This window comes from Aotus nancymaae, unplaced genomic scaffold, assembly GCF_030222135.1.
Source record: "Aotus nancymaae isolate 86718 unplaced genomic scaffold, 86718_ANA_hifiasm-v0.15.2.pri h1tg000033l, whole genome shotgun sequence".
In the NCBI taxonomy this organism is placed as follows: Eukaryota; Metazoa; Chordata; class Mammalia; order Primates; family Aotidae; genus Aotus; species Aotus nancymaae.
Genome location: NW_026988447.1, coordinates 53,306,003 through 53,328,010, shown reverse-complemented (window position 1 = coordinate 53,328,010; position 22,008 = coordinate 53,306,003). Strand labels below are relative to the sequence as shown.

At 35.4% G+C, this 22,008-nt stretch overlaps 1 protein-coding gene across 1 annotated transcript in view; it reads left to right on the top strand.

The window, feature by feature from the left end:
• FAM241A (family with sequence similarity 241 member A) overlaps positions 1-21,586 on the top strand; it is a 39,114-nt gene extending 17,528 nt beyond the window's left edge. The window contains exon 2 of the mRNA XM_012436593.2: positions 16,098-21,586. Coding sequence (XP_012292016.2) covers positions 16,098-16,343 — 246 coding nt within the window. The 3' untranslated portion in view covers positions 16,344-21,586. The remainder of the gene's footprint in view (positions 1-16,097) is intronic.
• Positions 21,587-22,008: the final 422 nt, after the last annotated feature.

Here is a 22,008-nt window from a genome sequence, read left to right as displayed (position 1 = left end):
TAGAAGTTTGATTACTTGATGTGAAGGGGTGAGGTTGAGAAGGAGAATGTAAATTATTTATAGCAAAGCATATTTTCTGAAAAAGAAATTTCCCAGTAAACTATACTACAGATTTTTGGAACGAGCTCAGAATTTGTCAGAATACTCCTGCTTTCAAATCCTGGCTGGCTGATTTGGGGGAAGTACTCTGGAGTCAGTTATACCTCTAGAATCTGATAGCTCCCACCTGACTGTGATTTTGTGAGGAACTAATTCTTGGAACTTATGTGTTCAATAGTTTATTGAACAAATGGCTATAAGCAAAGGAAGATAGAAAAAGATCAAATCAAAATTACAAGGATTTTTTTCCTGAAGATATTAAAAATACTAATAATTTTCTCTTAGCCAAGGTGTGATTTAAAAATTGAGTCTTCAGCACATAAACTATATAAATATTATTAAAAATCATTAGAGAAGATGAACTCTCCATCAGAAGAGAACATAGAGTAAAAAGATAAGATGCCCTGTAGGTAAGCCCCTGACATTTCTAACATATAAACTCAGAAGGGAATGGGCCAGCAAAAGTAGACCAAAGAGAACAAGGGAGATGAAGACATCTAGAATGACTAGTAGACCTCTTGCTTGCACTGAAGGTTGTGCATTCATTGAAGGAGAGGATACTGGAGGAAGATCAATTTTAGAGCAGATGTTTATGAATTTGGCACTGGGCATGTTGAATTTGATGTTCCTATAAGACATCCATGAAGAAATGTTGAATATGTAGTTGAGCATTCTAATCTAGAAATCTAAAGAGTTGCCTGAGCTGAGAAGTAATGTTCAGAAAGATAAGAAAAGTGAATCTTTTATGAAAATATGGGTCATTTTAATTAGGAAGGGATAGTACAGCAGTGTTTTATATGGTGATTTGGGTATATATCTTTATATATTAAGAAGCTTAATCACAGGAAATATGGGTTATTATTTTTAATATCCCACAGCACTTAACCTTACTCATGGTAAACATTCAATTATTATTTGTTGAATTGAACTAAACTGACTCAAGAGCTTCTTTTGCAAGCCAGCCTATTCTGTGAATCAAGGATTGTGAATTATCCGAATTGGAGCTTAATAATCAGAGATTCTTAAGGAGGACATGATACACATCAAGAACCAGTGTGTGGTTTCCTGAAAGTAAGCAGCCATCAATCAGTCTGGCAAATCAGTCAGGTCTGTGCAGGCTTGCCACAAGTAGGGCACAGCACATCTTGCATAAAATGCAGGTGCAAAACTTGCTGAGAGGAGAGGATCATAACTTTGGAATGTAAGCACAAACTTTATTACAGTAAGCAGAAAACTTCTAGTAATTTTCACTATTTCACCATTCACTAAAATTAAAACAACTAATATACTTAGTTATGAAATAAGGTGGCTTTATGTAGATAAACTGTTTTTCAAAGGTTTTTTTCACAAGAAGTCACAGATTCACACATTTTTCTTTATCTACAAGACTAGATATTCCTACAGACTCTTTAGTTCTATAAATAATGAAAAGCAATTAAACTTATTTCCCTACTTAGTCCAAATGATTGATAGCTTAATAGACATTTCATTTAATAATAATTATACAGCAGTGGTTATTTCAGAACTGCAAAGAAAAAAATCAACCAAGTTACTGGGTTTGATAAAAAGTGCAATATATAAAACAAGATGTTGTTATTGTACAGGGAACTGTATATTCCCAAACAATTAATATAAATGAATGGCATTTTCATAGCTTTTTGAAAAATTCATAAGCACTGTTTGCTGTGAGACAAAATTCCATTATAGATCTTACTAAGAAATTATTGATAAGTTAATTTTTAAAGGAAATGTAATGCTAACAAGGATGGTTCCTATATTTGAATACTTTTTTTTATTTTTTCTGAGACGGAGTTTGGCTCTTGTTGCCCAGGCTGGAGTGCAATGGCGCAATCTTGGCTCATTGCAACTTCTGCCTCTCAGGTTCAAGCGATTCTCTTGCCTCAGCCTTCAAAGTAGTTGGGATTACAGGCGTGTACCAACACGCCTGGCTAATTTTGTATTTTTAGTAAAGATGGGGTTTCACCATGTTGGTCAGCCTAGTTTTGAACTCCTGACCTCAAGTAATCCACCCACTTCAGCCTCCCAAAGTGCTGGGATTATAGGCATGAGCCATCATGCCCAGCTGTGGATACTTGTTAGTCATGCCTACATGTTTAGCTCTTAAAATATAATATGGAAAAGATATATAACAGCATAAGCAAAATAGTCTTCAATCTTCCATAGAGCTTTACCTTGGGCTAGGTACAAACTTAAAACTCCTATCCTAAAATTTAATTTAAAAGAAGCATTTACAAAATCATAAATGTTGATAATTCTTTCAATAGATGCTGGCCAAACTACCAGAAGAGCAGCATCAGTGATATACTCAACACTTTTAAGAATCAGTCCTCATCTAGTTAGTGCCACAGATTCTTTCTGGTGCCTCTGATTTTGAATATTATTGCTTTTCTTAGTTTTGTCCTAAAAGAAAGTGACTTATCAAACACACAAACTAATCCAGTTCCATTCAGGATCTCTATTTTGCTTATTTTGCTTTAGGAATGTAAAGGAATATGTTACAGTATAAAATCTATTTTTGTACTTGGATGCATGAATAAGAGGATTGGGATTATGAGTAAACACTAATTTTAAAAAGAAATAGTAACACCTCTGAGAAAGAGAAGATAAAAGAATCAGAAAGATCCAAAATAATCTTCAGGAATTGGATGAACAGTTACCAAGAGGTGACTGAAAGGATTTGGGAGTATGGAAGGAGTACCAGGAACATTGAGACAACATAATTTTATAATGAAGCATCTCAGCACAATTTTTACCAACAACACTTAGCAGCCTAAAAGAAACAGGGAAATTGGAGACTGTGGGAAGTCAGGGCATGGGGAGAAAATGTAGCTATGAATTCACAGTTGAAATTAACTGCAAGGAGAAAATAGAAGCCAAAAGGACTAAATATATAACGAATCCAGAGGCTTTTAAAATTTGGCTTCTTTCATGGTATATATTGTCATGTATTTGTCTATTCTCTTTCTGTATGATACTATGTCTTACTTGTGTTTAACAAATGTGAGACTCCTGACCTTTTGTAAGAAAGTAAGTAAGAAGGCATTTTTCAAAAAGCCTTTCTTTGGAGAGGTTGAGTGGCATGGTGTAGAGTGGATGAAGTGGAACAAAATTCCAGTTATTTTTTGGCAAAATATTTTTTAGTCTAAAATCCCTCTGAGACTCACTCAAACTATTTCTTTCTGTCATTCCTCTTCCTTCTTTTGGTCTCTCTATAACTAAATTTAGTTAAAAATTATGTTATGTATAAAGGCAGCCTTTCCATGATCATTGGAGCACATTCTGCTCATGTTAGAAGTTCACTGTTCTTTGTTTTTAGTCATTAAGCACATACAGTAGTCCCCCCTTATCTGCAGGGGATACATTCTAAGACCACCAATGGATGCCTGAAATTGATGATAGTACTGAACCCTATATATACTGTTTTTCCTATATGTACATACCTATGATAACATTTCATTTATAAGACACAGATATTAACAACAATAACTAAGAATAAATTATAACAAGTATACTGTAATAAAAGTTGTATGAATGTGGTCTCTCCCTCTCTTTCTCTCAAAATAATCTTATTGTATCATATTCACCCTCCTTGTGATCTGTTGATCTGATAATTGAAGTGACTACTAAGCAACTAATGGATGGGTGGTGTCAATAGCATGAATACACTGGACAAAAGCATGAGTCATGTCCCAAGCAGGATGGAACACGATGGTGTGATATTTTGTTACTCTATTCAAAATGGCCCACAATTAAAATTTACAAATAGTTTATTTCTAGAATTTTCCTTTTAATATTTTTCAGACCACAGTTGATCACAGGCAACTGAAACTGAGAAAAGAGAAACTGTGGATAAGGGGGATTACTATACTATTAAGGCCAGAAAATTTCAGGGGGAAACAAGTGGTTATTTTCTGCCCAAATATGATATGTTTTCTCTCTTCACTGGATACAGTTAGAAATATGAAAAACAAAAAAAAGTCCACCTTTGAAGTGTTCAATGTGCTTAGTCTTTGTGCCAACCTCTACAGCTTTCTTTTCTTCTGGGAATAGGAATGGGATTAAAGGTTAGAGATTGGTTTTGTTTTTCATTTTTAAAATCCTGGTCAAATAGTATGACAATTGACAGGTGCTATACTATAGTCAGCCAGATGTGTGTATAAAACAAGAAGCTGTTATTGTACAGGAAAAAATGCAAAAACCACAAAACCATTTTAAAATGATTATTTTTACTTTCTTTCTGTGTGACAGCGCTCCCACAAACATGGTGAACATGCCTAAAACCCGCTGGACTTTCTATACAAAGTGTGGCAAGCACCAATCCCACAAAATGACGCAGTACAAGAAGGGCAAGGATTCTCTGTATGCCGAGGGAAAGCAATGTTATGACAGGAAGCAGAGTGGCTATGGAGGGCAAACTAAGCCAATTTTCCAGAAAAAAAAAAACTACAAAGAAGACTGTGCTAAGGTTTGAGTGTGTTGAGCCCAAACACAGATGTAAGAGAATGCTGGCTTATTAAAAGATACAAGCATTTTGAACAGAGTGGAGATAAGGAGAGAAAGGGCCAAGTGATTCAGTTCTAAATGTCATCTTTTGTTTTATTATGAATACTATAAACTCTTGAGTTTATGTTCAAAAAAATTTGCTGAATATAAGTGAATCAAGACAAGTATAACTGAACTACTTTTAAAAACTGATACATTGAAACAATTAGAATATGAATCATCACAAGATTGATTTTATATTTATAAGGAAGCATATAGTGTAGGGCTTTAGAACATAGGCTTTAGAGCCAGATTGCCAGAATGTTTCTAGATTCCACAAATTACTAAGGGATCTTGACTAAATTACATAATCTCTCTTCCTCAGTTTCCTTTATGTTTTGAAGATTATAGTACTTAAAACATTGCCCAGCACATACTATTCAATTAATGTTCATTTTTAAATAAATGTGTCGTTAAATCAGTTAAAAATTTCATTTAAACATTACTTGTTTTCAAGGCTTACATATTTCAGAGCATAGCTTCATAGGGATAGCCTTTGAGATGAAAAGGAATATAAAGCAAGAAACGGGTCTTTGCAGATGACTAAATTCTGAAGTGAAGACGTTTTGTCAACCACGGAATCAGTTTGTGGTGTATCAGTGCTGTAACCAGCTATCCTTTTATATAATAATATAAAGCAGTTAAGCACACCATATCATTTTTAAAAACATCATTTAAATATTTGAAAGCATTGCATTAGTGGGCTTTTTACCAATTCTGTTGATATAGTTTTTTATCTTTTTTGAACTAAATGCCAAGCATTTTGCAACTCTTAAATGTTTTAACACCTTATGCCTTAAGATACATGTATTTGTTTATAAATGTTAACCTCCATACTACATTATTAGCTTCTTAAAGTTAAGGACATGGTATTATTTATCTAATACTTTATAGGTACCAGAAAATATGTTTGTTGAATTGGTTCTAGAGAGTAAAGTGTTTTTAAAGCAAAATAATTGTAAATGTTATGCTGAATATAAATGATAGCTTAATATAGTTTTATTTGTTCATTTGTGCATTAATATATTTATTTATTTGCTGTTTCTTTCTGGGCTGCCAGATGTTTGTTTCTTTGTTTGTTTGTTTTGAGACAAGTTCTGGCTCTGTCAACTAGGCTGGAGTGCAGTGGTGCCATCTTGGCTCACTGCAGCCTCTGCCTCCTGGGCTCAAGCTATTCTCCTACCTCAGCCTACTGAGCAGCTGGGACTACAGGCACACACCACCACACCCCACTAATTTCTGTATTTTTTGTAGAGACAGGGTCTTACTGTGTTGCCCAGGCTGGTCTTGAACTCCTGACCTCAAGTGATCTGCCCACCTCGGCCTCCCAAAGTGTTGGGATTATAGGTGTGAGCCACCATGCCCAGCCCTGCCAGAGATTTAATTTGGGCTGTAGAAGGAGAAGACTATTTTAATGTTCACAGAGCATTCTTGATTTACTTTTTATATTTCTACATTTTTCAAGAACTTCTCCAGAGAGTTATAAATAATGATAGAAAGTTTTTTAATTATGTTCAAAGTTGTTCTAAAAAATAGGTTTGAGTGTGACATTTAATGTATTAAAGCAACTAGGGAAAAAAACAGGACTATTCTGATATTTGGGTTTCTGGTTAACTTTCTTTAGGCTTAATGAAAAAATAAGTAAATTACCAGCTAAAGTACTTGGTAGACAACTGCACAATGAAGAAAAATTGCCCATTTAATGTGATATGTGAAAGGATAATGAAGAAGGAGAAAAGGGGAGCCATTTTTAAATACATTTAAACTTTAAGTATATATTTAAAGCCTTTTTTTAATGTTAGTAAGAACTGCCTGATTAAATGGATCCTCCTAAGTCGAACTTTTATACTGAGAGTTTGATCACAGAACATTTAAAGAATAATAAACACTCTTGAAGGTGCTTACAGTCCCAAGACTGATTCCAGAGAACTAGCTGTCTACCATACAGCATCCTCTGATTCAGCCTCACAGAAATTGTCTCACAATTCACCATCAAAAGTGGTATCCAGAAACAACCAAGATAGGGTTTCTAGAACAAGGACGTAAGGAATTCAGACTGTCTCCTCAGCAAAGCAACAATGTAACTGTTGAAAATTATTTAACAAAACAAAATAAAACAATCTTTTAAAGTCTCCAAGAACCATCTTCAAGGTATACAGCAAATAGAGAATTATTCATTCAAGAATATCTGCTAAATCTCAGGCTACCGTTTCACCCTGGAGGAGTAGGCCTCTGGTGTTTCTCAGCGCTCTGCCTCCCCTCCCGCTAGCTCCATGTTGTGGAATCTCTATTCCAGGTAGGCATAGCTGAGAGGACAACTCTCTCTTCCCCCAAACAGTCTCTAAGAGAGGCACAGCAAGTTGAGAACACAGAGGCCCAGCTTCCGCTCCCCATACTCACTGTAGGGTGGAGGTTCCCTTCCAGGAGCAAGAACCCAGGAAAACCAGGAGCTTCTCCCTAACTTCATGTGTCTAATTTTACAGCAGGGTGTCACCCCAGTGAAGACTAGTGCAAAGGTGCAGGAGCCCTGCCCAGGAGGAAAGGCAAATCTTATGAGTGAAGAGCTCCATAGGTTTGCCTGAGAGGCTTTATTTGGAAAAGGGAATGGAGAACTTCATGGCTAAGTTTGTTGTTGAAAGCAATACAGATCTTGGTAAAGACCAATTAAAAGGAGGCCAATAGCTCCATAATATATCAAAACATATTACTAGTAACACCATCAAAACAACACAGCAGCCAGAAGTTTTAAAGAGAGAACCAGGGAAAGAGCCAAGGGTCTTTCTGGGATCAAAGTCAACTGTGAGAATCAAGAAAGCAGTGCTCATGTGCTAGGCTGCACCCACTCAGGAGTAACTATAGTAGGATTATAGACTTGAAAGCATTCTCCATACTGTACATAGACCCATCAACACAGGACAATAGTCTCAGTGGCACAACGAGCTTAAATTCAACATCTGACCAAACACCGATTGAACAATAAACTATTCTTACCCCTTACTCCTTGGAAGCCAGGCTTAAAAATGATATCACAGTCATCACTGGCAGCCTGAAAAACTATGTACATGCCCAAGGCTCTTCTCTCTCAGTTGCCAGAGTGGGAATCTCCAAGTTACGAGTCCCTAGCTGAATGTGTAAAGTGCCTATCACAATATATAGCATATAGTTAAACTCTGATTAGTGGTAGCTATTATTATTATTATCATCATCTGTAGTCAGAACTCTTGGTTTCAAGTGACAAAAATCCAACTCCTACTAAATTTTGGGAAATAGGAATTTATTGGCTCATGTTATGAAAAAGACCAAAAGTAGACATGTTAGCTAGATCCAAGTACTCAAACTATGTCAATGAAACTGTCTCTATCCATTTCTTGGCTTTATGTTGGCTTTGTTCTTAGCAAGCTTTCCCCTTCTAGTAATATGATGGCCTACATCTCACCAGCTATCTAACTACAGTTTATTTGTGTGTGTTTTTTTAAATAGTTGCAGTAAAAGTCTTGGCTAGAGTTTTCATTGGCCTGTCTTGCATTATATACTCATTCATTAAGTAAATACTTGCCCAAGAAAATAAAATGTTCAGCTGGGCATGGTGGCTCACGCCTGTACTCCAGGACTTTGGGAGGCCAAGGCGGGTGGATCACCTGAGGTCAGGAGTTCAAGACCAGCCTGGCCAACATGGTGAAGCCCTGTCTCTACTAAAAACACAAAAATTAGCTGGGTGTGGTGGTGGGCACCTGTAATCCCAGCTACTCAGGAGACTGAGGCAGGAGAATTGCTTGAACCCTGGAGGTGGAGGTTGCAGTGAGCCAAGATCATACCATTGCACTCCAGCCTGGGTAACAGAGCAAGACTCCATCTCAAAAACAAAAAAAAGAGAGAAAGAAAATGGGTGATTAAAAAAGCACAGGGTCAGAAAGCAGTAGGGGAAAGAGGAGCAATAAAGAAAGCTTTGAAAGAGCAGCCATTGACTTTGAAGGAAGCCCAGGAAAGGATGGTGTTCAGGAAGTGAAAGAAGAAACTTTTTTAACGTGGAGAGAGATCCTGATACTTCAGAAGCCCCTGATCATTCAAATATTTTTATACAGAAACAATCAGCTATGCCTTGGGATCAAAATCCAGAACAATCAAATGGAAATTACAGTGAAGGTGAATGAAAGGGAAAGCAGAAATGGAGAGGAGGAGGAGGAGAAGCTGGTGGAAAGAGAGGTGATGAAAAGAAGAGGAAAATGAAAAGGAGATGGAAGATGAACAGGAAATAAAAAGGAAAACAGAAAATGAGAAACAATATCCCAAGACAAGATTAGTCAGCAAATCCCTCATGGACACTGGGCAAAGTTTAACAGGTGCCCCACAATACAAGAGAGTCTATCACTCTCATTTGAATTTGGCGTGACATATGAACAGATAAATCAGTGTTTTATAAAAAGAGGAAGAAATATAATACAGAAATGTCTAAGAGAAAGCATAAGAAAAAACATGAGATGGGGTCTCTCTTTTTCCAAGGCTAGTCTTGAACTTCTGCCCTCAAGCAATCGTCTGACCTTGGCTCTAGAAATGCTGTGCTTAACAAGCAGTAGCCATTGCACCTGGCTAAGATGTTTTATATGACACATTCTCACCAATAAATGGAATTCTGTAAGGATAAACAAGAAATTTTAACAATCGTTAATTCCATGGAGTAGAACTAAGTGAGGGGAGTGCAAAGGAGCTTTTATACATTTTATTTTTACCCTACTGTAGATTTAAAGTTTTTATAATAGATGTTAATTGATTTTATTTAAGAAAAAAATCAATGAAGAAATTACCAACCTCTGGAAATGTTTTGAGACTGAAAGGGAAATCCATTATAGTAGCTAACGGGTTCAGTGCATTCTGCAGTTTGTCAATATATCTCTAAACATCCCCTCCAAACATGACTTGTCTCTACAAATGTGATTATGCTCCTGGAAGGGTGATTTGTTGTTGTCATTGTTGTTGTTGTTGTAATAGGGTCTTGCTCTGTTGCCCAGACTGGAGTGCAGTGGTGCAATCTTGGCTCACATAACCTCCACCTGGGTTGAGGCGATTCTCCTGCCTCAGCTTCCCAGGTAACTGAGATTATAGGTGTGAGCTATAGTGCCTGGCCAAGGGTGACTGTTTTCAGGTATGTGACTTGAGTCAGAGGACTAAGATCATTTAATTTTTTTCAAGAGCAATTTGATGAATGGGACAAAGAGTGAAGTGAAGACAAGAAGATGACACCAATGGACATGAGAATGACAGATAATAAGTTAGAGGCCAAGTAAGAGTATAGAAAATGATTGATAAAGGAACTTCAGATCATAGTTATCTGCCACTAACCTGGCCACTCCCCAGATTTCATCACAGATTTTGATATTGAAATGGCTTTCATAATTCATATGAGTAAACCATCTGACACCCAAAAAAAAATAAAATGAAATGTTCTTATTGGGCAGGCCTGGAGCTGGGGAATGGAGACATCTTCAACTAACACATGGACTAAGAGCAGGTAAAGTATGGTTTCCCCAAAGTTAAATCAAGTAGAATATATGGAATATATACTATGTAGGCAAAAACAGCAGATTTTCAATATTGCATATGTAGTAATATGCATTAATACAACAACATGTAATACTGGACACAGAAAGACAATTGTAAGTGAATCTTAAATTGTCACTCACTCAGCAAAAGCCTGTTTATAGAATGTAGCTTGTGCTCTCCTAAAAGTGAGTAAACAAGTTTTACCAATATTAATGTGCACAGATTGTTCTGTGGGTAGGGATGTTCCATAGAAAACATCCCAACTCAATTTCCTTAGAATGAAATTGTCATAACACTTGAAAAAAATACAAATGAACTTAATTATCATGAGAAAGATAATCAGTAAGGTATTAATTATCTCAGGCAGCATGATACAATAGAGAATAGAAGTAAAATCACAAGATATAAATTCTGCCAAAAATACAGTAATAATAATAGTTACCATATGTTGAGTGCTTATTCAAAAAGTTTTTATCTGTTTTCTTATTATCACAACAACTCTATGAAGTAGGTGTTATTATGCACATTTTATGGGAGAAGAAACTGGGAGTCAGTGGTTAAGTAATTTGCCTAATGTCACACAGCTGATACATGACAGAGCGGGATTTGAATCTGTCCTATTTGCTACCAAAACCTTGGTTGTTGTTAATGGGCTCTGGGACTTAACCTCTTTATGCCTAATTTCTAAAGTAAGATACTTTGATTTAATTATCTTTGAAGATGCTTCTCAAAAATCCAGTGATTACTTAAGGGTTCACCTTTAATTTCTCATCATTAATTTTGGGTATCTGTTAAGAAGCGTTTTGAATCAATTGGAACACCCCTCTATTTTTATGTATGTCTTTAATCATGGACCAAAAAAAGAATATCACTGTTTTGTTGAGAACACTCTTCATGTGCATATCATAGTCAGTACTCTCTGCATAATCACAAAGGAAACCGTATATTTGACAAATGTTTTTCCATTGAGACCTCGCATACAAAGAATAAATTTTGGCAAAGACAAAAGTGATTAATATTAGAACAGGAAAAAAGGTCCATCTATATTTCTGCACTCATGTACTGGTATATGTGTGAAGTCTTATGGGTTTGTTTATTGTTTGTGGGGGAGGATTTTTTTTTGTTTTTTTTTTGTCTTATTGCAATTCTGCCAACGATGTATCTCTTCATTCTTGCTGAGTCTTTTTTTCACATTTGAATCTAAATTCATCACTACTTTAAAAGCTATGAAAATGTACTAACCTGCTGCAAATAGTTTTACCTAGTTTAAATTTTTGTCCAAGATGAAAATAAGAATTTGAGCAAATTTTCTGCTTGAATACTTTTAGGTATTCTGTAAACTGTGAGAAAAGTTTTTAGGATCCTTGATCCTAAAAACAGGATGGAGGTGGCATGATTGAATTTGTACTTGGAAAGAATCACTGTGGCTACATTGTGGTATATACATTATAGAGAAGCTAATGGATTTGTGCAGTAGCAATGTTAGGAAATTATTTGAATAGTCAAGGCAAGAGATCTTAGTAGACTATTATGATTATAGCAGTAGATGGAATAGTATATACACTTTAAAGAAATATTTAGAAGATAAAACAGAGGATTTGGTGATGAGCTAGAAGTGGGACATAGGGAAGAGGAAGAGGGTGGGGATTAAGAAAGCCTTAGAGTTCTGACCTTTGGATCTGGTGGATGGTGGTGTCGTTCACTGACCTAGGGAGCATCAAGAAATCCCTCTTCCTCACAAATCAACCAGATGGTTTAAATGTTATTGTAAATAAGAATTTCTAAAAATAATTGAATTGGATGACCTTTTGACAGCTGCATGAGACGATCCAGAAAAAGCAATATGCTGTTACTTAGTTTTCTGACACCACATGCATTTCATTGTATCTCTAACTCAAGTCATAATATATTCCTATCTTAATACAATTTACCCAATTGCAATATATTTTTCTATATATTTGTAATAAGTTAATTCTACTTAATTATCCCAGCTTGTCAATTTTGTAAACTTAAAAACAAAACAAAACAAAATGTAGAAATGCACCAATTGACAGAAGGAAAGGATCAAACTCATCGACTATAAACATGCAGGTCTTTACCTCAACTTATCTCAAGCATCTCTTATTCCTACAGTGAAGTGCTGGTGCTGGCTCCTACCAGTCCTCGAAGAGCAAGTTGTTAAATTTTCAGGAACTTTGTGAGCTGACTGTTACAGTTTGAAATTGGCCAGAGTGAGAGTACTAATACTACAGAAATTGGAAAACACAAGAGCATTGGCAAACACTACAAAATAGAGCTTCCCTCAACCCCCAACAAAGCCCATTGTTAAACATTTATCAACACGCCACTTTTTGTATCCTTTAGAACTGTGTTATTTGAGAGGATAGCCTAGATACATAAAATACTTTAATGAGATTGACTATAATCTTACTGATTGAAGAATATTGCTCATTTTCCTTTTCCATGTTTTTTTTTTTCATTTGCCTGCCTGGAAACTGACACCCTTTCCACACTCTTAAATGTCTTCCTTTAGCGTTGTTTGAACCCCCTATCCAATTCATTGCTGGATATATTTGATGTTTCTATAGAACTTCATTTGTGAAGATATGTTACTTTTAGGCATTAGTCTAGTGATTTTTTAAAAACTTTTTTCTTCTTCTTCATTAGATTACCCAGATTAAGAAGTACTTCAGTAGGTGGCAAAGTTTTAGAAATTACTGAATCTGGTTGATGGGTATATAGGTTTATTATACTATTTTCTCTAGTTTTGTGTGTGCTTAAAATTTTTTATAATAAAAAAGGAAGAAGAAGGCTGCGACAGCCACAGCTTGCCCAGATTTGTCCTTACTGGGTCTTCGGCCTTCAGTCTCAGTCCCACCAGCTGTTCTCAAGATCTGAGATAATGTCAGCATTGCTGTCTCCTCACCTGGCCTGTGTTAGTAACTCTCTATTTTGATTTAAGTGTTGCAACACCTCTTTCTTCCCCTGAAAAAAACCACAAGCATTTGTAGATTTAATTTATTTTACAAAGAATTTTAAATCTTCAGAGAGTACCTGCCGTATCCAGATTAGGGTACTTTCTTTGTACTAAAACCACAAAAATACTGAAAAAAAAGTCTCAAAAAGCTTCAGTAACAACAAAAAAACCCCAAAGTACAACGAGTGCATAGATTACAAGAAATTAGGAAGAGTAAAAAAAATTTTTAAGAACTTTAATAAAACATGAAGAAGAAAAAAAGGCCAGAAACAGTATCAACATACTAAACACTGGAGAAATAGAGAGGGATGAGGAATCAGCAGAATTACATACTAAATCAAGGACCCAGTTCTACCCTAGAGAAAAGAAAGCCTTAATATTAGACAAGAACAAGGTTTTTTTTTTAAATGTAGTGTAATTTTATGGATCACATCAAACTACAAGGAACATAAAATTGACCCATTCGTAATATATCAGTGAAGGAAAAAATACCTTAGAAATTAATTTTTTTTAAAAAAAGAAAAGAACCACAAATTATAATTTAAGAGAAAACTATCAGTATCAAAAAAGAATCACACAAATCATTTTATGGATTAGAATACTGAAGTTCGGGAAAAGTGAAGTAATTTGGCTAAGGTCACGTCACTCAGCTACTTTAAGTGCTGCAGCCTGGATTTGAATTCCCTAGATAACTCAACATTTTGCTTTTCTGACTCTTTTTCTGATAGAAGTGAAAATCCAAAAGTAATTTTTAAAATTATGTAAAAGTACAGCTCAAAAGTAAATATGGCTTGAACACATGACACAGGCTCAACAAGTATGCCCCAGTGAGTCTCATTTTTCTACTACCTCATCAGTCCCCCTTGGTACTCATTACTGCACATAAATTACTAGTATATGGGAAAAGCCCACTTCTTAAAGTCATACTGAAAATCATTTTGTTTGACTTTCTGTTTCAAACAAAAGTTATATTTTTTTCACTCTTCCCTTAAAGATGTTTTTTAAACTCTATGCCTATAATAGAAAATAAGGCTTCATATGGCCCTCATTTGTTAAATAAGAAAAAGTATTTTTAATTATTTACTGATTGATGACTGAAATGATCAAGCTTTGGTTTCTACTAAAAGAATGTAAGTTTGAATCAGATGTTCAAAGAATGCTTTAAGACTTCCTCAAATTTGTTGGCTCTATGGCAGGTGATTTTTGTGACACTCCCTTTTAAGGTAATTAATTTTGCCTTCCTTTGGCCTATACAAGCATACTTAATGGTATTTAATACTTATTATGTGAAGCCCTATATCTAAAGGCTTTTGTAACATATGATAAATTCTCCATCTTGTACCTATTATGAGCAAATATTTCAATAATTATTTGAATCATGACCCCTAAAAATATGTATTTAATAAATTATATTTACAGTTATCTCACCTACCTAACATAGATTTTCTTTTGTGATTGTACTAGGGTCTGGGGTGAGATAGAAACTATATCAATTATTTTAACAAAGATAATTTAATATAAATAATTGTTAACTAGGTATTGGAAAAGCATGGTAACCAGACTAGCATCATAAGCATCACCTAGAAACTTCCTAGAAATGCAAACTCTCAGACTCCAAGCTTCACCCCTGTCTTACTGAATCAGAAACTCTGGTAGTAGGCCACAATCTGTGCTTTAACAAGTCCTCCAGCAGATTCTAACACACGCTAAAGTTTAAAAACCACTACACTAAAATATCACCAGGACAACAGCCAGAAGTAGCCACCACTTGTAGGATTGGGCAGCAAGGAAAAGAAATAGATGGAATTACTGAAACTGAGAAGCTTAAAAAAGGTCCCCATGGAGCTGAAATTCAGACTTTTGAGAATAGGTCACTGCTTACCTGGTGCTGATTTCTCTTAGTTCAGAGGAGGGAGCCTATAGACCTAGGAACCAGATATCTGAGGAAGAAGCATCCAGGAATTGGAGCTGGCATCTCAAGAAGGCACATTGAGATTGGTTCTACAAGTGTTGGAAAACCCCCAAATTGCAATCAGCTGATACTACTAGAATGCACTATTGCTGTCAGCGTGAAAAACTGTTGTTAGAGTGAGACTTAACAGGATCAAGAAACCCATCTGAAGGAAACAGCAAATTCCTTCTTCCTTCTCTACCTGTGAAGTGTCACACTGGTCCCTGTGTTGACAGAGCCTAACAGGGAGCCAATACTTGCAGAATTCCAAAGAGTGAGTTTAAAGCCAAGAGACAGTAACTTACTTATTGGCATGGCCTTAATTGTAATAAGACTGGAAGATAATAGAAATAAAATTTTTGTTTATGTATAATTGGGTGCACACAAACATTTTCTGCAACACTCAACTATGTCTGGGTAGACTTTTGGCCTTATTGTAAAAAAAAAAAAAAATTGTATTATTTTCAAACTATTTGTTTCTCCTGATGAGATTTCATAAGAGACATTTAGGGCATCTGTATCATGAACAGGAAACTATACAAGGGCCTACGCTGAAGTCTGCTTAGCTGAGCCTAAGACAAGGATCACAGCAGTAGTGGCTGAGGATTGCTCAATAGTAATTGCAAACATGCTTTGGTCAGCTGAGGCTCAGTTCCTTAAAGTCTTAGTGTCAAAGGAATAGACTAAAAAGAATCTTACCAGGACAGACTAATCACGTTTTGCCTCACAAAACAGGAGGGTGGCAGAAACAGTTGTTCACAAGGGAAATACAAACATGATTCTTCACTTAAGCAGCCATTTTTGTGCAATTCCAGGATCAGAAAGAACATTCCCATTGTATTAAGTTAACAGGCACTTACTGAATAATTATCGGAAGTAGCTCAGCACTTTGGGTGATGAAGAACTAAGGTTCTTGAATAACTTTACATATTTCTCATGTTATGTTCATGTTTTGTCTTCTTTTTTAAGGATGTTGAAGAATCACAAAACCACACTGTTGAGCCTGTTAGAGATGACTACAAAAAAATGGGAACACTTTTTGGTGAACTGAACAAAAACCTTATCAACATGGGCTTCACAAGGATGTATTTTGGAGAACGAATTGTGGAACCAGTAATAGTGATTTTCTTTTGGGTTATGCTGTGGTTCCTTGGCCTGCAAGCCCTTGGACTAGTTGCTGTTCTTTGCCTTGTTATTATTTATGTGCAACAGTAAAACACAGTCGAATGGAATTGTTTGACATTTGGTAACCGTATATGTAATTGAATAAGTTATATATTTCACTTTTTGACAACCGAAAAAGTTTGCCTTGTTTTCAAATTGTGTGCTGACTGTTTTGTAAGTAAATTTATACCTGGATGTTATTTAAAACTAAACTCTTGATCAGGGTTGAATATATATTTTGATTATACATTAGCTTATTCAAAACTCTTGTTTCACTACTGTGATCTCTGTCCCCTTTATACACCTCTATCCCCATGCCAGATTTTAAATAACACCATCAGAAAGTGAACAGGGAAAACAACGGGACATGGAATTCAAATCAAGCAATATAGTTCTTATAGAGTTCCAGTAACATTTCAGAAGAAAAGGATGAAACTAGCTAAAAATAAGTTTTTCTTAGAAAACTGCTCCCCACTCACCTTCCACACCAAATAATACTATTTGGGAAATATTTGGATTTTGATTGTCCCTACCCAGTCTAAACTAAGTTAAATGATAATTAGCATACACTACCTTAATATTGTGATGAAAATCAGTAAAGCTGGAATGTTTTCTAAAGGTTGAAAATAATATATTTATTATTGGTAGGGAAAGTTCCTGGGTTAAATATAACTTTTTTATAATGTAACATTTGGACCTAGACCTACTTTAGTATATCATTTGAAGTTTCAATTTTGGTGCTAATTACTTTTTGTGAGTTTTTAAAGTCTCATAGCCTAGTTGACTGCGCCCTGTGGTAATGCCATATTTTCCGGTGTCTAACAAGTTGCATATTTTTTCCTAGAGAGACATTTTCAGTGTAATTTTTTTTAGAAATTTATAATTTTATAGTTCTTTCATAACAATTATTCTAAGTTTTAAAACAATGTATTTCCTATATTGACATGGATTTTTTCACCAAAAAAAGATATATATTTTGCTGTTGCTTTTCAGAAAAAATCATTTTTCTTTGATATCTATATCAGAAAGTACAGTTTTAACAGTATACAACCAAATGCTTAAATTTGGAACTTAGCTGATTTTAATAATATTTTTCTAAGGCTAAAGCCAAGTCAGTAATGGGTAGTCATGTTGTTAAGGTATCTTAGTTCAGCATTTTGAGGTTTTATATTGAAATATGCATTTCTTTAAATATTCTTTGAAAATGGAGAATGGCTTTAGTGATATATTGGGTTTTGTTGGAGAACCTAAAATCTTTACACTTTCATCTCAAAGAATATAAAGGACCTAGGTAGTTAAGATCATTAAGAATTCAAGTTAAATTTCAGAAAATTGGGGCAGTAGGACATTTTTATCTTTGGTAGGGCAACAAGTAAAACATGTGGAGTGTTTGCTATTCCACTTTATAAAGCTTTTACCCAATCTATTTTTTAAATTCTGTGCATTCTCAGTGTCTTCTCATTCCGTAGCAGAAAATAAGGAAAAACATTTAACCCAGATTTCTAAAATCAGATAATCCTAAACAAAAATATTAGTCAGCGTAACTAAAAACTATTGCACATTTATATAAATACAGGCCTTTTAAAATTTGACTTTTAAAAATCAAAACACTTTGTACGATATCATTATGTTTTTATTGGGTTTGCAATATTTTTGTAGTAACCTTTATGAACTCAATATAAGTGCAAATTGTTTGAAAAGGTGTTTTCATTAGTGCACAGTAGAATTGTGAGGTTTTCAGTAGATGTCATGAGATTTTGTATATCTACATAAAATATAAGTACTTTTTTTCTAATGCTACTGGAAATTTTACTTTCCCTTTGGAACACATAAAAGATACGATGTACAAAATAACAGCTCTGGTTCCACCAGTACCTAATGTTGAAAACATTTTAAAAGTAATTTTTAATAGTAAGTATTTAGTATACTGTCAATACTATGCATCTGCACACTGGTGTTAATAGGGTATATATTAAATTATATTTTAAAAATAAGGTATTTTGCTGGTATTCTTTCTACACATATTATTGGTTAGTGCAATATGCCATCAAATATTTGGCTTTGATATGGGAAAAAACTTTGCCCATATAATGGAAATAAAATATTTTCTTTTATGAAATATATTAGAATGCAAATTATGCTAATACCCTGAAATAAAACTGGTAATTTGTTTGGTTCATGGTATAAGGAATTAGATTGAAAATGATTCTCAATAATTTCAATCTCAAATACAAGCCAGTTTTAGAAACTGTTATTGCTCATGAATAAAGAAATAGAAGTTACAGTGCTAAGGTTATTAGATTATATAATGCACACTCATACAGCCAGCCTTTAATTCAAAAGAAAAAGTCAAAGTCCACAAGTAAACTGACTATAGATGAGTAAATCCATTTTTCTTAAAGTAAAAACTCTGTATTTGTAGAATTCTATTCTCTTACACCTTAAGCTATCATGTGCAAGGTATTTTCCCATTCCTGGCAACAGGCAGATCAATCTTAGTCTAGTAGTGTGCTGGAGCCAGCTTGCACTGGCTTACAAGAGCCAACTATGTACATTTTTTCTGCCTTCAGTGCTGTCAAATTGGTAGTTTGAAATTGGCCATGGTGGGAGTATTTATACCAAAAAAATTAGTAAATGCTACAAATCAGATCTTTTTTTTTCCTCAAAAGTCAGCTGTTAAACATACATCAGCACACCCTAGAGGCCACATTCCCATTTCTATTCCTACATATATGAAAGTAAAGAACCGAACACATTTTGTGAAATAAAAGAAAGCATATGACGTAAATCCTCATCGACCCATCCAAAACTGCATCTGGATCTTTTCCTTGTGGGTATTACAGTCCATGGTTATCTGCTGACCAACAAATCTCTTATTTAATCATGTTTGACCACAGAAAATCTCTCCAGGCTGTCACCAAGCTGCAAATCCACTAAAGACTGTCCAGGCAACCAGGAAAGGAGAAACTTACAGAATGATGAAGGAAAAATTACAGTATAAGTAAAGATCACAATAGTCAAAGCTAGACATTGAGCAATCAAAGGCTGTTCATGTGGTTCGTAGATTATGTTTTAATAGTTACTTTACAAAGTTTATTAATTTCAGGCTTTTTAAATGCTTTCATTACCAATTTATGGTTTTACAATTGAAGGGAGAAGAAGAAAAAAATCAAGACAGCTGAGTGCAGTGGTTTACGCCTGTAATCCCAACACTTCGGAAGGCCGAGGCAGGTGGATCACCTGAGGTCAGGAGTTCGACAGCCTGACCAAAATGTAGGAACCCCATCTCTACTGAAAAAAAAAAAAAATTAGCAGGGTTTGGTGACGCATGCCTGTAATCCCAGCTACTCATGGAAGCTGAGGCAGGAGAATCGCTTGGAGGCAGGAGAATCGCTTGAACCCAGGAGACGGAGATTGCAGTGAGCTGAGATCATGCCATTGCACTCCAGCCTGGGCAACGAGAGCAAAACTCCGTCTCAAAAAAAAAAAATCAAATAAGACTTTGATGCCTGTTAATAGACTTGGCCCAAGAAGAATGTAAACTTATTTACAAACTATGGCTTCAGGAATATTGGTGGATTTGGGGTCATTTGCAACTCCTGTTTCTCTGCCCAACATTTAATTTTTGGTATGCGTTGGAGTTCAGTCCAACAGCTCGTTCTCAGTCCAACAGCTCGTTCTCACATCACTCTCATGGCTTCAGAGTTACCATTTGCATACTAACAGCTCCCCAGTCTGCATCTCTAGATCAGAGCACTGTACAGAATTCAAGACTCATACATTCAATTGCTTCCCCAATATTTATTTACACTTGGTCATCCCATAGTACCCAAGATTCAGCATGTCCAAACAAGAGCTCAGCATCTTTCTTTAATTCGTTTGCCCAAATCTTTAATTCCTGTTTGCCATCTCAGCAAATGACACAATCCTTTCCCTAACTGCTCAAGCAAGAGTTGTAGGTGACATCCTTGACTTTGTCTCCTACAGTACCTATATGTAACTAATTACCAAGTCCTATTTTACTTCTAAAAATGTATTTAATCTTTCTACTTCTTTTCATTCCTGGCATCACTAACTCAGTCCATTCTGCCATCATCTCACCTGACGTGCTGAGAATACTGATTAGCCTCCCTGCCTTCATTTTCCACTTTGTAGTTACAGATCTTTCTAAATCGTTATTCTAACCTGATTCTGATATCCTTGACCTAAATCTTTTCAATGGCTTTCTGTTTCCATTATGACAAAGTCCTTACGCCTTAATATGTTGTACAAGGCTCTTCGTGTACTGGTTCTTGCATACCTCATCTCTCTATACTGCCACTTTCCATTTCCAAGACTCAACTATACTGAACTTTTCCCCAGTTCCTTTAAAGAGACATGCTTTCTTACTTCCAGAACTTTGTACATGCTTTACCTTCTTTAAGTGCTCCCCACCAGACTGACCAACATCTACACAGCCTTAAGACCTCAAGTGAGACATCGTGTTATCCAGGGAAACTTCTCTGACTCCTTTAAATCGAGTTTTGGTTCTTCATTATGGCTTGGTTTCTCACTATGTGCAACCCTGTACTTTCCAGGTCAGCGCTTCTCATGCTATATTGTAATAGCTTATTTGTCAGCTTCTTCCATTAATCAATAGGCTTCACAAGGGAAGAGAACATGTGTGTCATTCTATAATTGCATTGCTAGTGCCTAACACAATGCCTGGCACATAATAGGTACTCAAAATATTTATCAAATAAGTAAACCCATTTTGTCTACTCATAGTCTCCAGATAGACCACTAACAAAAAAGATCTAGAGTTGGTTGTACTTTGAAGTTCTTTGACTCCAAAAGTATACTTATTGTGCACAAAGAGAGTGGATTGATGTATACATTATAATGTACAAAGCTATTCACTTTTGATAAAAGAATATTGCTGTTATTTGGATACATATACAGTATTTCCACTATACACTTGTGTATTTTAGGAGAAAATGTATTTTCAGTGTTGTGTTTGGTTGATTCACTATTTCTCCAACAAGAATATTTTACAATACATATGGTCACTGATATTACCAAAACTTCACCTTTGTTCAGTATTTTTCAATAGACTTTTATTTACTACATTTTAATTAAAAAAAAAAACTCAGAAACTTTTTTGTGAGCAGGAATTCTCAAGTATCTAAGTGTGGTATTTTAGGCTCCAGAAGAAATTCACTATTACAATGTCGTAGTTGCCCAAACATACGTGTTAAATGATATGTATATACTTTGTTATTCTTTCTAATAAATAATACTCTTTCACAACTCTTCATTCTGAGTGTCACTTCTGACTCCCTATCACGTTCTACTTACCAGTTAATGGCTGCCACATCCGGCTTGGAATGACCAAAGCAACAACACACCTGAGGGTGAAAAGAGTTTATCTTTTTTCCTCATCCCTGTTGCTGGAACAGAATGCCAAGACCTGACATGTATGGCTTCCCAGGAAAGAAGTGGGAAAGCCAAGATCAAGACCAACCTCTGCCTCCAAGCTATGTTTTTCTTCTTTCTGTTCCCTTGACTATTGTGTAAGTTAGAATTATCGAATCAACTGTGCAGAAGCCTGCTATAAATATCCAAAACATAGTCATTTATGTTTATTAAATTAGAATGATCTTTTCAGCAATTAAGGTTTATCATTTGATCTTTCATTGACTTAGTTGGAAATTTCCTTGCCAATTTTCCAAAGCAC